At 41.1% G+C, this 16,949-nt stretch overlaps 1 protein-coding gene across 1 annotated transcript in view; it reads left to right on the top strand.

The window, feature by feature from the left end:
• odad2 (outer dynein arm docking complex subunit 2) overlaps positions 1-16,949 on the top strand; it is a 204,766-nt gene that overhangs the window by 95,690 nt on the left and 92,127 nt on the right. The window contains exons 7-11 of the mRNA XM_030398319.1: positions 567-648; positions 1,185-1,270; positions 1,897-1,971; positions 6,555-6,751; positions 7,464-7,528. Of these exons, the coding sequence (XP_030254179.1) occupies positions 567-648; positions 1,185-1,270; positions 1,897-1,971; positions 6,555-6,751; positions 7,464-7,528 (505 nt within the window). The remainder of the gene's footprint in view (positions 1-566; positions 649-1,184; positions 1,271-1,896; positions 1,972-6,554; positions 6,752-7,463; positions 7,529-16,949) is intronic.

Raw genomic sequence — 16,949 nt, forward strand, 5'->3', positions numbered from 1 at the left:
CGACTGATACGGTTGTTGCAGGGCTGATACCGATACCGATTATTAGTATTCAAGTTGACCAAAGTTTGACATCCTGAAACAATATTCATTTGTAGTAAAAATGTAATCTTAATGTCAGAATGTTTTATGGTGTTTTTTAAATGGAACATAACTAAGTACGATACTGAAGATGTAAACACACCTTTTGTCTTTTTCCCACAGTTTATAGATCAAAATGAGTCCTAACTGTGATATGTCCAATCCAAACAGAAAAACACATTTCAAAGCAACTTATATGTATAGTGTACCAACGAAGTTAAAATGCCATGTCATTGTCTCTTTAGAAGTTCAATGTTATTGGTCTGTGTTGAGAATTGTCAGGTCTCGTCCTGGCTGTATGCAATTTGTCCAGAATGTATAAAAGAGCAGCTATTTTGGAAGCAATGGGCATCCTCTATGCAGTTCAAGCCCTCTTTTTTGTCATTTGGGGCAATTCGCATTTGACATTTCCACATTGCAACTTATAAATAGAGGAAATACAGTGCAGTGTGCCTAATTTTTAATGATCCTCTTTGATTGCTTTGTAGGGAGCTACGATAAGGCGTGACGAACACACAGGAGCCATCATCGTGGCCCGGATCATGAGAGGAGGGGCAGCCGACAGAAGCGGTTAGTCTCTCCTCTTTTTTTTCTCTCTCTCTTCTGCGTCCAACCATGTGTGCATACATGTAAAGCCACCAAAACATTTGTATTTGACTCTACTGTGTGGAGTTAAGTAATGCGAGATTGGCATTACAACAGGAGTACATTCAGTTTGAAACGAATAAGGAATGTTTTCAGGAATTACCCTTGTTTCAGGTTAGGTTGTAAATATGAACATGAATGACAAGTATACCGGGAAGCTCTGCTTGTTGCCCACATGTTTTCTGTTTGATTTTGTATCCATTGTGTCCAGCCTGTTTTTCAGCCCTGCCACAGTGAAGCCAAAGGCAAATTTCCACATGTGTCAGCAATAATGTTTTGATTCTTTCCCAATCGCAAATGCCACCATGACGATCAACATTAATCTGGTGTACTGTATACATCCCCGGGCTTTGTAAGCACCGGACTTTTACACAGTAGCCCGCTTATATTGTCGCATTAGAGTAAAGGAATATCAGAGTGATTGTGGGATTGTTTGCAAACTTTGTGTTTCTGTGTGGCAGGACTGATTCATGTTGGGGATGAACTGAAGGAGGTCAATGGAATCCCTGTGGAAGACAAGAAACCAGAGGAAATCATTCGTATTCTTGTAAGCCTCATCTGTTTGTTTGTGTCACTGCATTCTGCTGTGTGTCTGCTGTTCAAGGGTTTCCCGTGTGCTCCACTCTCTTGGCGAGAATTACATTCCTTGTTTGTGATGACAAAAACCTCCCCTAACTCATCCAGGATCCGATGCCTCCCATCGGTGTGCTGAAAATAAAGCACTGGCTTTTCTCTACAAGTCTCCCAACCACATGCGTTGAGCCGCACGGTCCCCCTGGATGAGATTGATGCTTAGTAGTCCCTCCAAGCAGGCTACGCCGCAGGCCTCAAATAAGCTCTGTCATGGGCCTGAACCCTGCCAGGGGGGACAACTGGAGAGGAAAGAGAGAGGCCTGGTGGCTGTCTCAGACACAACGGCCTCCTTAGCAGACGTCAGCTCTCAACACTCCCCCCCCCACACACACACACACACACACACACACACACCCCCTATCCCTGCCAAGTAAAGTCATCTAATCCTAACTAAAAACCCATCCTTTGTTGAAAAGTCGAATATTATGCGACTTTTTTGGACGAGGTGCTTTGTGAATTTTTGCAGGACAAATGATTGCTGTTTCCATCCCTGCATTTGTACTAGGCAACTGTAACTATCTTGATTCTTCCAATATTCAGGCCCAGTCGCAAGGAGCCATTACTTTTAAAGTTGTCCCTGGCATCAAGGAGGAGGCGCCATCCAAGGAGCCAAAGGTAGGTTCTTGTCCTGTCTTTATCATTAGTTGATGTAGTTACACTCAATGGACTTAAAAACGGAGAGAGCTTCTCTGGTCCAGCATGATATCTTGAGTTAGATGCAGAGCATTGTTTTAAGCCTCAGTTGCTCATATATCCCTAACTGTTTACATTAAATGTATTTTAGCTCTGTCAGTGTGTAGATAAAAAAAGCTGTCAGTTGTCCAAAATTTCACAGAATTGTAGTACCTAATTCTTGGATTAATGTGTACACAAGCATCTTCATTCATGAAACCTGAATTGTCATTTTTATAGGATGATGTGAAAAACAGAGGCCTTAAAACCTTAACCTTAAAACAGGCCTTAAAACAGTTCTCCCACCCCCACATACAGCTCACGACAGTCTGGTTCAAAGTTGTTTGAACTGCTAGCATGGCTTAGCTTGGCTAAGCTTCGTCTTAGGAAGGCCTTGGCAGATGTAGTAGAGGCAAAAGAGAACAAGAGACTAAGGACTGTAAATAGTTATGAACTTCAATCTAACATCAGAAGCTGACGTTGCTGGAATACGGTTTCTCTGCATTTATCGGTATGTTGATAAAGATATGTTGAATTCAGGGGATTCAGATATCTGTTGAAATTGGCATCTGCATTGTTCCCTCAATGTAGTTTCTCTGGGTTGGTATGGTCACATAGCGAGCTGTGGTCTTTGCAGCCTCCCTTTCCTTGCAGCCAACCTCAGCCACACCACAGCTGTTACGACATTCTATACCCAAGAGGGCCGAGTTCAAATGCAATGTGACATCATAATATTCCACTAAAAATCTTCTGCCCATTATTCAATGCTATAACTCAGGAACAGCAACCTCACCGGTGGGCGAAGGCATATAACCACAAAGGGGTTATTCTGGTTTATCATAGTCAAGGTTTAGTTTTAGTTGACTCAACATCTAAAGATTCTGTCAATCATAAGTCTTTATATGTTGTGGCAATACTAAACAATAGTTATCTCATGACACTTTCAGATAAGGCCGGTTTAGACCATACTCTTACTCGATATTTTTACCCACCTCTAGTGTTGATTTCTTTTATCTTCTATTTCATTTAAGTTTAGCAAAAAACATGCCAAATAAAATAAACTTATTTAATAAATAAACTATTTTTTTTTTATACGTGTGCTTACCTTGGCATGAATTTTGGGATAACTCGTCACCTCATCACTCAAGATTAATTGGGTTTTTACTAGTGATTGTTGCTCGATATGGTCCAAGGTCTTCTTTTTCTCTTTTAAACTTTAGCATTTGTGTGATTTATAAGACATGCCGGAGCATGCAAGTTGACATCCCCAGGTAGATCAGTACTGTTAACATCTTCCCAACTGGTCCCCATTAAATTGTTTTTTTAGTCCTTGGTGAAAGTGCCAATGGATTTTGTCGTAGCTTTTGTAAAAGAACGTTTTTGACAAGAAATTAATTGATTTGGGAGTAACTTTTCAAATGTTGTTTGAACTTTTGTTGCTATACAAGAACTCTTCAGACTTTTTCAAAGAATATGTGAAGACCAGTGGTGTGCACAGACTTTTTGAAGGGCAGGGGCGAAAAGAAATAAAAGGGCACATACAGCGTGTTCTCGCCACTGAAGAGGGCAAGAGGCGTTTTTGCTCCCAAGAGGGCAGCTTATCATGTTCTAACCTGCCAAGGTTGCAGTTTAGTGTGTTTTGCCAACCAACTGGGCACTTTAGCGCGTGTTTTTCAACAATTGGTCCATGAGGGGGGCGACCCCTCCCCCCTCCACACCACTGGTCGAGACATGTGTCTGTTGGTACCAAAAAATCTTTCCATATATAAGACAACATTAACTTACTTATTGCAGACAACAGTAGCTTGTAGCCATTCATTATAACGGTGGTTTAACTGTCATTCCGACCAGCAAGCCATCATTGTTACCTGCTGGGTTGTTAATACATCATCTCACATGCTAATCTATCAGTAGCAGACAGAGGCTGGATCTACTCCCTGGTTTTAAACTCTAGGGTCGAAAGGCAATTTATCAATTTTCACAACACAGCCGACTGTCCATCTGTAACAGAGGTGCACAGGACAGGGTGGGCCACTTACATCCTTTCTCACTGTGTAATGGTTAAACCTGTCTGGCTGTTTAAGAAACCTATCTGATAAATAGTCTGTCAGTGCCAAACACTGAGAGTAGCCTGCACTCTTACAGGAGGTAGTGTAGATGTATCAAAGGGCAGCTTAGTGGCTGAACATGTGCAGGCCAAAAACACTGAGCCAAAGGAAGAAAAGCGGGAGATCTTAGTTTGTAGTGAGTGTTTTCTGCCGGAGGGTTTCGCAGCAAAGCAGCTGTTATGACCCAAACAAAACATCTCTGTCTGTAACATAACTTTTCTACATGGCACAAAGCACTCTTTAAATCAATAGGACATCGAAAATAATCTCTCCCTCCATTTCCCTTGTTTTCCCTCTCTTTCACAAATACGCACTTTCCTTCTCTCTCATTTCTCTTTCCACATGTACTGAGTGCTAACTCATCATGACAGACCTCAGTTTGGATAGAAGATACAGAAAGTTGCTTTAGGTTGCACTAGTGGGAAAAGACGTCTGAAATTTTTCCACTGTTGGGTCCAACCTCCTATGTGTTGATGAGGCATATCCCACCCCCACCGCCGAAGCACATAAGACCAACTCCTTAAAAAAAGAAAACAACTATTTTCTGTATCCATTTTTTCCCTAAAAGGAACATCCAAAAAACGGTATCCATATAAATCTCTTACCTTTGTTCTCGTGTTATTTATCCATTTAGATTGTTTTGATGTGAGTTAAATAGTTTTGCAGAGATATATATATATATATATATATATATATATATATATATATATATATATATATATATATATATATATATATATATACATTTGAAAAACTCAACAGCAATATCTCTTTCCATAAATCTTGACCTGGTTACTCAAGATAATCAACAGACCTTGTTGTGCTCACTTTTGTGCAGGAACTAAAAATTCCCCCAAAACAGGAGAGGGTGCCCTTGCCAAAAAGCAAGAGTTGTTGGCGTTTGCGACATGTGGGAGAGAAAAAGAAGTTTGTTGCTGGTCAATGCACGTTGCTATATTATGTCTCTGTGTCCCATCTGTTGGTTTTTTAATAAACCTGCCCAGTAAGCCAAACCCAAGATGTTGGGTGATAGTGGTGGCGATGGTGTTGCTATGAATGTGTTTTTCTCCATCGCGCCATTGTAAATGCATTTTATTTTTATTTTTACGAGATCAGATCACTTAAATGTTTGGTGAAATTAAATCGTAAAAAAATCGACAGTAAAACTCACCGCTCTGTTTAATAGTGACAGTAAGAGCCTTTCTACACGCACAAAGCAAGGAGAAATCAAGGGTTTGGAACTAAACAGCTCTGTAGCCTTAAGAAACCTCTAAATAGAGTGGTTAGTCGGAAAAAAATGTTTTCATTTTCTTGGGAGCATAAAGATTTGACTCTGGAACAATGGAAAAAGGTCATGTGGCCTGATGAGTCCAGATTTACCCTGTTCCAGAGTGATGGGTGCATCAGAGTAAGAAGAGAGGCGGATAAAATGATGCACCGATCATCCATAGTGCCTACCGTACAAGCATGTGGGGGCAGTTTTGGGCGTTGCTTCAGCTGGTCAGGGTAGGTTCAGCAACATATGTGCCCAAAACATTAGGTCAGCTGACTATATTGAATATACTGAATGACCAGATTTTGTTCTTCCCTGATGGCATGGGAATGTTCTAAAATGAGAATACCACAATTCATCGAGCTCTAGTTATGAAAGAGTGGTTCAGGGAGCACGAGGCATCATTTTCACACATGGATTGGCCACCACAGAGTGTCAGAGAGTCCAGATCTTAACCCCATTAAGAATCTTTGGGATCTCCTGGAGAAGACTTAACGTAGTGGCCCGACTCTCCCATCACCAGTACAAGATCTTGGCGAAAAAATGTATACAAATCTGGACGGAAATAAGCTAAAAGCCAAAGGCAGTACAACAAAATATTAGAGTGTATGACTTTTTTGGGGGGGCCGGGCAGTGTATCTGAGAGAAGGCAGACATCTCTGCGGCTGATATCTCCAAAACTTTGCAACTCACACCAAAATGATCAAGATAGATAATTGGCACTATAGGTAAAATGGAAGGTACATATTTGTGGGTTGAATTGTACCTTTAATATGGAAAGATGCTGATCTTAGTTTGTGTTTACAGTGTTTACAGTTTTTACTCAGGAGATGTTAAGTCTTACCACATTTAGAAGATGGTAACAGGGCTTAGGCCATTCTAATTTTTGATGGAACAACATGGGGAGACCAACTTGGCCAACTGTGGCAGCATTCAGCTTCTGATTGCAATGACCTTTCCGGAATAATGTTCCTGAGCAATGGGGAAGCACCTTCTGTTTTTACCGTAACAGTTTACTTTTAGCGCTCACGCTCTATGCAATGGAAGGAAAGGTAATTTTTTTTTTACAGTGAACACTTTTTCCAGTTGTGTAGTCAATCCAGCTTTCTGTTGTCTGCCCCTCCCCTCCTCTGCTGTATGTGCAGGTGTTTATGAAGGCACTCTTTGACTACAATCCTAAGGAGGACAAAGCCATCCCATGTAAGGAGGCTGGACTGGCCTTTAAGAAAGGCTCCATCCTTCAGATCATGAGCCAAGATGATGCAACCTGGTGGCAGGCCAAAGTCGAGGGGGAAGCCAATCCCCGTGCCGGCCTTATCCCATCCAAACAGTTCCAGGAGAGGTAAGAAACCACCCCTGCTAGATCAGCCTGTCATGTCTGCCTTTGCCTCTTAACAAGACTGGCCCAATTGTCTTACTGCTGTCACAGCCGCACACGTTTCTCTCCCTTTCTCCCTCTCTTTTTTTTACCTCTTGTCTTGCTTCACACTGCCAAAATAGTCTGGATTTCCACACAATGTCTGGCCTGAAATGAGTAATGACAGAAAATGATAGTGCTGGTACCGATCCACTTTGGACGGTAAGTGGATGGAAAATCGCACATCAATGTGCGCTCGGACAGCCGCACTTGATGTGCAACACAGAGCTCAGTAGGCCGGGGTGGTTTCTTGGACAAGAAGGCTAAAAACAACACACACACACACACACACACACACACACACACACACACACACACACACACACACACACACACACACACTCTCTCTCACACACTGAAAGAGAGAGGGAGGGAAGTGATGGAAGAGAGAGAACAATTGACAAACATTCTGATTAAACACTGCAATTTTGTCAACAGCGTGTTTTTCCTTCACCTCGTTTCTCCTTCAACTCTTTCACCAGTCTCAGCTGACGAAATGAAACTGGTGCATATTGAGGAGTGGGTTCTCTGTTGCCTAGCAGGGTGTGTTTATTATTCCCTGTGCAGTCATGGAAACTGATGGTTTTATTGTGCCTTTTTCTTTCTCATTTCTTTATCCTCCTCTATCTTATTCAAGGAGATTTGCACTGCGGCGACCTGTAGCGACTCTCCCGTTCCAGAAGACCTCTAGCCGACGATCATGTAAGCATATATCATCTGCTGTGGTAGGCTCTAACAAACCAGAACAGGTAGGTGGGCTGTGAGAGGCTATGCAGAGGAAGGGATACTTGGGTAGCTAATGTCTAAAGTTAGGGATATGGTCCATCTCTGCACTGTGAGGCTGCAGCTGAACCCGAGGTACAGTTGCACTGCTTCACACCTGTCATCAGAGGAAGTGTTGTCTGGATTTACCTCCCTTCTTTTTTTCCTGTCTGCCAGACTCTCTTGCCTCTGTCCCCCTCTCGCCTTCCATGTGTTGATGTGGTATAAGTCATGCAGGAGCTTAAATGCGAAGAAGGCGGAGGTTTGCCCTCTGGAAAACCTCTTTGAGCCTTTACACCTTCCAGCAAAAAACACTCCGTCCTACTCATCCAGCTCACCTCTCCACATCTCCCAGAACGTAATGATGGATTAATGAGCTGATACGAATCTACAGATGTGATGGAGGCTAAACACTGCTCTCTGGAGCACTTTAATGTACGTTATGGTGCAAGCCTGGACAGTAAAACTCACCCAGGCCAGTCAGTGTAGCAAAGCCGGGGAGAATGCATCAGCCGGAGTACGTACTGTAGCAGAAATGTGCTTTATGAAGCCTGGATGTATTGTAGGGCGTCAGGAAATGGAGGGATTATGGCTAAATTACCCTTATTAATCAAACATTACTGATTGCTTCATAATGAAGATGGAAGACATAAACAATGTTACACAAGAAAACGACAGCAGCAGAAACAATCAGGGAGAGATCCTGCTTTTAGGTTTAAGACTAGAATAGAGCGTCGGGACTTTACCACTCAACTTTATTTATTTATATAGAATTTTACACACAGGATGTTAATCCAACTTTCTGTCAGCTCGCCTGGACAATTCCAAATAGGGCTTGTGATAGTTATGGTGTTTATGAACTTTATTGTCAGGTTTGTCGTGACCAAATACAATGTTTTAAGATTTATTGTGCTACTAGCAACATAATCAGTTTCTATAGACTGAAATGAAATGCAGATGAATATGTTTAAAATAGTCCTCTTTTGCCTTGGATTTCCTCATGGCTTTTCGATGTAAAATCTCACTAATATTTTGGATCCAGCTACTCAAAGTCCATAACTGTCTCCAAAAGAAGCCTGCAGCTGCTCCATCAACAATAATTTTTTCCTAAGAAATTATTCCTAAAAAAACTGTGACTTTAAGTATTCAAATTACATGAAAAATGTTCTATAAATAATTTTAGTATGTGAGTTCAATCTAAAGCGTCTCATTTAATGCAAAGTCATGTCAGTCATGTGGAGTCAGTGTGAATAAATGAAATAACTAGATGTGTGATTTAACCAATTTTAAATGCCTTACTTTTATGTATAATACTGTATCATAATAGACACTTGAAAAACACTTTTATGTAAAAGTTCACCTCTATATGTAATAATTGGATAAACACACACGGTTTATGTATAGGTCGGCATTAATTGACATAACATGAAAAGCTTTGCAGTAAATGTGAGTCTTTTGTTGAAATTTTTTTCTGCCACTGGAAGTGGAGGTCTGCAGAGCACTGGCGTTTGAAAACCAGTCCACACCTTCTTGGCTGCTTTTTATGCCACAACCGTTTGCGGCCACAGCAGGACTTTTCATCCACACCTGACTGAAAAGCTGTATAACAGACTCCCTGACATGCAGTCTCAAAATGACAAAGACATCAGCAATGATTTACAAACAGTTTCCAAATAGCAATTTGGTTTGTATATGGAGAGCTACAGTGCATGAACGGAAGGCTATCCAGCTGGCATCGTGACTGTGCATTACAATATGACTGCATGTGCCTGCCTGTAGCCATAAAGGGAGGAAAAAAACCATGCTGCCAATAACTGCTGTGCATTCTGCAGAGCTTGAGGGCTAGCCCGCTCCACACAGTCTGCAGTGCAATTTATGTGATGTTTGCATTTTTGCAACCTTTAAAACTGTAAAAAGTAAAAAACAAAAAGGTTAAAATAGTTGTGCCCTATGCAAGTTGGGAACAAACCTTTCTTTCACATAGCTTGAATACAAAACTAACTAAAACTAAGACATTATCTATATGTCATAAGCACAACTTATCCCATATATATATATATATATATATATATATATATATATATATATATATATATATATATATATATATATATATATATATATATATATATATATATACCACTTCTCCACATTAAAACCATTCCCTATATGTAACCTCATCATGCTTTACATTACCTACAAGCTTATTTGCATAAGCAAAAGTCTACATACTTGTTATGTTTTCGTCTATATCTTCATATTCATAACAACAAATTTAGGCCTAATGAAAGCACATACGTAGTCCGTTGCGATATACACTTTTTCTTCCTCCTTCCATTCTGCATTTCCAAAAACATACAATCCCTCACAAAGTACACCACACTTATACGTGGTTTTATATGCCTACTCTGGTCTCACAATGACCCCTTTGAACCAAAAGCTGGTTCTTATTGGCCTTATTTTCACTGTAGATTACCACTTTTAGATGGACATGTCCATTTTACTACTTGTTGCTATGACATGGCGGTAAGCCCTTAATGTAATGTGACTCTTTCAATATGTAGCTCTGAAATTACCAACAGAGCTACGCTGACCACCTCCAAACTTAGCATTAGGCTCCTCAGATTCATGGTGAATTATGGATGTTGTCATTTCCTGGTTATGTTCAACCACAAACTGGCATACATGGTGCAGGATGGCCAAAAATAGCCTGCTAAAAAGTTAGAGACAGACAGTGCTGTACTGTTCCCGTACTATTTCATTTTAATGGCCCAGTTCCTCCTATGAGTTATGGGATTTATAACCCCAACCCCTCCTCTCTATGCACAGAGGGCAGGTGTAAAATGTAGCGGAGTCTACTGTGGCCCCTACCGAAGGAACATAAGTCCTCTTTTGACTGTAGCAATACTTTCTCCCTAATGTCATACATACTGTATGGATTAACTGTGTTTGCAGCAGCAGCAGTAGTAGGAAGTCCCTTGACATGGCCCCTTGAGGACTAGATGAATAACTGGGGAGTGATAACAGTTCATTCTCTGTTCTTGCAGAGACGCACACGCAAATTTATATATAAAAAAACAAAAAAAAACTCAATTAGAGAAAAATGTTGGATCGAGTTGGAGAGTAAGCAGTGGATTCAATGAATAAAAGTGAAGGGTGTAAAAGAAAGTCCAAGCTGAAATGCAGAAAAGATGGAGAGAGAAGCGGTCGAGGGGTCACGTTCAGTAGCAGATGTGGCCCCTGTGGAGTGGTGGTGGCTGGGTCAAGAGAGATGGAGGGAGACATAGCTTGGATCCTGGCCCCGGTACACACCGGACCAGCTAGGCCCTGAGGCCATAAACTACAATCTAATTGAAGGATACTTTGGAGACCCCGCTGTTACAGAGCAGAGGACGGAGGTGGTGATTGAGGAGGGGGTCCCTTTCTCTCTCTATTTCCAGCCCGGGAGCTCCGTCGGCTGGAACAATATTGGTCTTGGCGAGGGGCTTCGGCAAGCATCGCTTAACTGTGTTCAACATTTGCAAGATATAAATAATCCCTTTCCTCACTGTTGCGCTTTTGTGGATGCATTCCTCGGTTATGAAACTGGTGTTTAAAATGCCATCAGTTGTCCCATTTAAGCCAACTATTTAATCGGGTAGAGGGGTTAGATCAACTATTTTACATCTATAGTTGTCAACCTGGCCTGCCTGCATCCATCTTTTTACCACGCGTCTCCTTCGATTGGTACCTGGCTCTCCTCCAGCTTTCCCATCTGTTCTCTCTGAACATACTACCGTGTCTCTGGGATTTCATACGGCATGTCTGTTCCTCCGTCTGACATGCAAACCCACTCCACTGTCTGATTGTTTGGTTCGGTTCGCAGTCTGCCAAACACGTGGACACACTTATCGCTCACCTTAGGGTCTTTATATATCTCTCTCCATACATTATGGTGCTATCCCTCTTACCATTGCCCCATCTCTCTCCAGTGAGTGACTGAACCATTTTGAATTGGCGCCCCAAATAGGTCTTAAGTGACCCTGAACCTGGCCCCATGTTAATCCGTCCATTTCGTTTTTCAGCTTATAGATGCAGCAGTAGATTTAGAAGTGCAATCGGTGCAGGATGAAAGTAAAATTTTATTCTCAAAGGTTAGCGCCAGATAACTCCCTTTGAGACCACCCTTAAAGTGTTATAGATCAAGTTTAGATTGTTTCCCCTTCGCTTTAAAACTCCCTGCATTTTGGTTAATTGTCAGGATCCTAGTTCCGAGTTATACGTCAGATTTTGTCAGTTTTTAAAACAAACCATCCCCGTTCTGTCTTCTACTCACTTCCTTATCCGTACTGTGAATTTTGAGCTCTTTATTTGAACGCCAAAAGATGCACGACAGAATTCAAATTATGTGTAATCTCATAGTCATTTTCATAGTTTTAAAAACATAGAGATGTTTCAAGCAAGAAAAAAGGTAGCGGCATCCAGTTTGTGCAAGGAGAAGGCCATCTGTATGCTGGCTGGTGGTAAGGATGACATCAGCTCATAACTCAAGGCCATTTACAGGGTGCTGACTAGGGGTCAGTCCTTTGTCTATTCTTCCCTTGTAAAGAGTTAGCTGGAAGATTTTTCTAGCTGCTGTGCAGATTGACGGTGCCAGATATCATCCATTCAGCTCCAAAGCAAATATAATCATGTAAAAGATAATATGACTTATGACGTGCCTCAAGTTGCCAAATTGGATGATCATTAACACTCATGTGGTGTTGATGACGAGGACAGTGAGGGTGGTTTTGATCATGACCTACTATTAAACATTTACCTAAGGCTCAGCGTTGGAAAGAATGAGATTGCTGACACAAGCGGCTGAAATGAGTTTCCTCATAAGTTGGGCTTAGATATAAGGTGTGGAGCTAGAATGTCAGGAGGGAGCTGGGATTAGAGTTGCTGCTACTTTGCTTGAAAAGGACTCAGCTGAGGTGATTCCTTGGCACCTCCCTTTGGATGTTTTTCCAATCACCAACTCGATGGAGACCAGGCAGCAGACCCAGAACGCAATTGATTCCCTGTTCATCTTGGACTCATCATACTTCCCATGATCTGTTGGCACAATTGTGTTTTAATGTGTGTTACAAGTGTGTGAAATGTTTCAAGTGTGTGTAGCACAAATGATAATATCAAAGTTTTCCCAAATGTAGTGTTTGCACACAGCACTATGAGCCTTAGCCAATCACTTGAGCCTGTGAAATGTAGACAATGAGAAAGTAGAAACCATTGCCTCTCACTTCCTACAGTTAGTACCAAGTGCTATATTCTAGGCAACTCGACTTGTTTCCGTTTCTTCAAGAAACGGAAACAAGTTCAGTTTCCTACGATATAGTGATTAGTATTACCATGACCTTGATAACTGAGAACCTTAATCGACTTCTTACTGTTACATACTTCCATTATGAGTACAGTGTTATTGTAATCAATAAAACGACAAAAATAAGACCTTGTTAATGCACTGGAATGACCCTTTAACAAAGAGTAGATCCTCACTTTTTTTTTTCCTTCATTCCAACACTACCCTCAACTCACCCCTTCTGTCATCCTCTGTGGTGAATCTGGTATGTGGGCAACATGTGATATACCCGTAAGCATCTGTCCAGGGGGTGAATGGGACATGAAGTATCAGAAAGGCTGGTGAGCTAACTGGTGGCAGACTGGATGACTGAACACCAAGAATTCATGCGAAAGTCAGCGGCCGCAGTCTATGCGGCCATGGCTCCCCTGCATTCAATAAATAATAGGCTTGGCCTGGCCGTCCACATGTACTCACATCAGATCACGACCTTAGCTCATTCTCACTGTTCTCAAAATGTTTCAATGGGCTGGCAGCTGATATGCATGCTTAGGAAAGGGAAAGACAAGGTTTTGCTTCAAGCATTTAAGTTTCATTAGACTAGGAATGTTGGAGTGCTACGAGGCCATTAAGCTATGCAAACCATTCCTGTGGCAGATAGGCACCAGATGAAAGCCTTCCAGAGTGTAATAAGAGCAGCACTTGGAAGGATTTTAAATATCTTCGTTTTTCTCACATTGTCCTTGTTTCCTCTTTAAGTTTGCCTCTGTCCTCCCCTCTACAATTACCTCTCACCCTACTCAAAATGTGGTTTAGGTGCTGGTTCAACTTAAACTGTCACATTACGACGGGAGGAGGGCAACATCAGTAGGAACATTGCCGTGAACGCTAACATGTGAAACAAGATGTCAGATAAAGGCAGACACATTTGGCTCCACACTTCAAAACAGTCACCGCTCTCAGGCCTGATGTCTCTTACATGAAACACAACCTTTGCCGTTATCCGTCCTGACTGCTGTTTCGGCTGGTCATTAACTCCAGCCGTGACGTAACATCTAACTATGCTATGGTGCGCTCTGGGAAATGAGCATGGTGCTGTGAGTAGAGCCCCATGCTGTGGTAGATGGTGTTATAAATGTTTTGATTTAACCTTGTTTGGCCAAAATGGGAACATGTTGATGGGAGGAAGCATCTCTAAGTGCCTCCAAATGTTCATGGCAGTTTAAACCAAACACACAACCATCATTTTATAGCTGTTTGGATGGCACCCTTAAACATCTGCAATCATTTATAAACTACCTTACTATATAACACACCCCATTAAAAAAAATTGTTGGTTAGAATGGTGCCTTTTAATATTTTGGCCTGAACTCCAGAGCGATATATCAGTATCACCCTTTAGAGGCTTTTGAATCTAAATCTGTTTCTTTCTGTGAAGTCACAGTGGATGCACCACAGACATGTACAACAGACTGTGTCTCACTTGGTAATGATGGATACAAATGTCCTCTGTCTAAAATAGAAATGGTAGAAGTGTTCTTTAGTAGAATGTAGAAGTTCATTCTTATATTTAAAGGTGCAGAAGGCAATGCTGGAGGAAGATGATCATTGAGTTATCATTCCCAGGTCGTCAAATACAGATGCTTATAACAGTGGTATTTTAGGCTTACCAAAAGACCTTTCTACACAATCACTTGCTGCACCTTTAATTACAGTTAGTGCTAAAGAATATCTGAACTTCGGCCCATTTTCTAGCTTTTTTTTGAGATTTCAACTGCATCACGACTTTACTCAGAATGCCATCATATAACTTGGATAGAATTTAGTTTTGGGCTTACAATATGCCTCAGACGGTCCATACTTTGTTAATTTGTAAACAGCCATCACCTCTCATGGCATACCTTACCCAGTAATGACCTTGAGTTGCAGTTGAAAGCCTTGGAAAAAGCTAGTTGTCCAAGATAGTTGGTCCTTAAGGGTGTTTTGTTTTGTTTTGTCGTCAAATTAACACAGTAGTTTTACTTATAGATTCAGTAGCAATAACTGCAGATTAATGAAGTAATTATGTATCAATGGAGCTGAGTGTTTTTCACAAAGATTACGAATTGAAATAGAATTGTCGGCTATTTCGAATTTTTATGAAAAGTGACTCAGCTCAAAGCAATAGTTTAATATGGATTTTTCACAGTATCGTGTTCTAGTGTACTTTGTAACGTAGAGAAACAAACCTACTTTACTGTATCTCAAATTAGAGATTCTGACATACGAGATTAAGTTTAACTCTTCTCTTTGTCATTTGTTTGTCCTTTTTTTTTGCTTTTTCAAGATGATGTGGCTGTAGAGTTTGGTAGGTTTCTTCTTATTATTCTCTCATCGCTACTCTAGTAATCCACACACATACAAACCATCTTCCCTAACCGAGTCATTTCCATCCCTTGCTTCTATTGCACTCACAGCCGAGGAGATGGAAGGTACTGCTTACTTGTCTGCCATTTCCCACTGAATCTGACTTTTGTGTGAGGACACTCGCCGATAGTGTTGCAACACACAAATTGTGAAACCATCTGTAATTGGTCCCCCTTATTCAGTTCTGTGTGTTATGAAAGGTCTGTCTCTCACCTCTGCTCCCTCTCCTTCTTGTTTTCATTTGCCCTTTCTTCTTATGTCAAAGCTAATTGCCCTTAAACGGGGAACATCAGACGATACTGTCAATTTCTCCTCTGAATAATGTGGAGGGTTTGGCTCTACCATTGTATATAGTATCATATTTTACCAGCTGACTTGTCATTTTCATTAGAGTGGACATCATTTGGAGAATCATTCCTTCATATGTACACCTCCAATAATCTTGTGCTGCCAAACTCACCCATAATACGGAATGATTCATAGACTTCCAAAAAACATCCAAAGCAATGGCCAGGGATGTCGTGGAATATAAACATAAATTCATTTTAATAGGATTTATCCCCATTTTGAGGTAGCCTAAGTTTTGTTGAAGTAATTCAACCTATAAGGAAGAATAAAAGGGAACGTTTTTGTTTCTGTTGGTAGTCATTCACTTATTGATTATCAGTGGCTGGGGGTCATAGTTCAACTCCCTTCTTATTTACCACTCCATCAATGGCTATCACTCTGGACAAAGTGTACAGAATTAACCATAAACTCAATTAACACGAATAACACAAAAATCGAATCTGATTTATGTCTTGTTAACTTTACCTGTATGTTTTTCTATTGAAGGTGCCTGTTGATTTCATGTCTTACTTTTCTCTTTAACATGATGTTGTACCTCTCTTTTGGCTTCTCCTTTCTTTCTCCTCTTATCAGCAGAGGTCACTGGCTATAGTAGTGGATTCCACCTAGGTGAGAGATGTTGTCTTCTTCTCTGCCTTTTGTCCTGTGGCCGTTTCATTGATGTAGTGAAGACAGTGCCCAAGACTTTGTTAGATTGATACATTATTGCTTCTCTGATCCTTTAGCCCTTCCTTTATAGATCACACTTTGTAGTCCTTGCCATGTTACACTGAGAAATACTTAACTGTTTTTCATAATGTGCTTGACATATTCTTTCAAATCCCAGAGTGTTTTTGGTTGAACTGGTTCAACTTGGACTCCATGTAAAAACACAAAGAATGGTTCTGTAGTGGTTCACTAGCCTACGATGAGCTATTTCTGCTTCCTTGCTGACAGCATGAGTGCACTGGCAGATCATGTCATGGATTTGCAGAATGTAGTACTTATCCTGTTCTGCCTCTGCTGTGGGTCTGAAGAAATCTCGGAGAACGGTTCTGGATAGATTTGGTTTTAAAGGACGGCTTGTTTTCCACTCTTTGTACCGGAGGTCCAGCTGAGCACCGGTCTCATTGATGTGGTGCTGGTCAGACTTAATGACACTTACCGTGGCCCGCTTTGTTTCTGCAGCCCTTTCCAGAGAGCTGCTTCCAATTTTCTGTCTTGTACAGAAAATGTTCCCCATCATGTTTTTATTACCACTGTCATTTTCCTGACAAATCATAAGGTATGGTTCCTCTTGGGGACCAC

The sequence above is a fragment of the Sparus aurata genome, chromosome 19 (assembly GCF_900880675.1).
Source record: "Sparus aurata chromosome 19, fSpaAur1.1, whole genome shotgun sequence".
NCBI classification, from domain to species: Eukaryota; Metazoa; Chordata; class Actinopteri; order Spariformes; family Sparidae; genus Sparus; species Sparus aurata.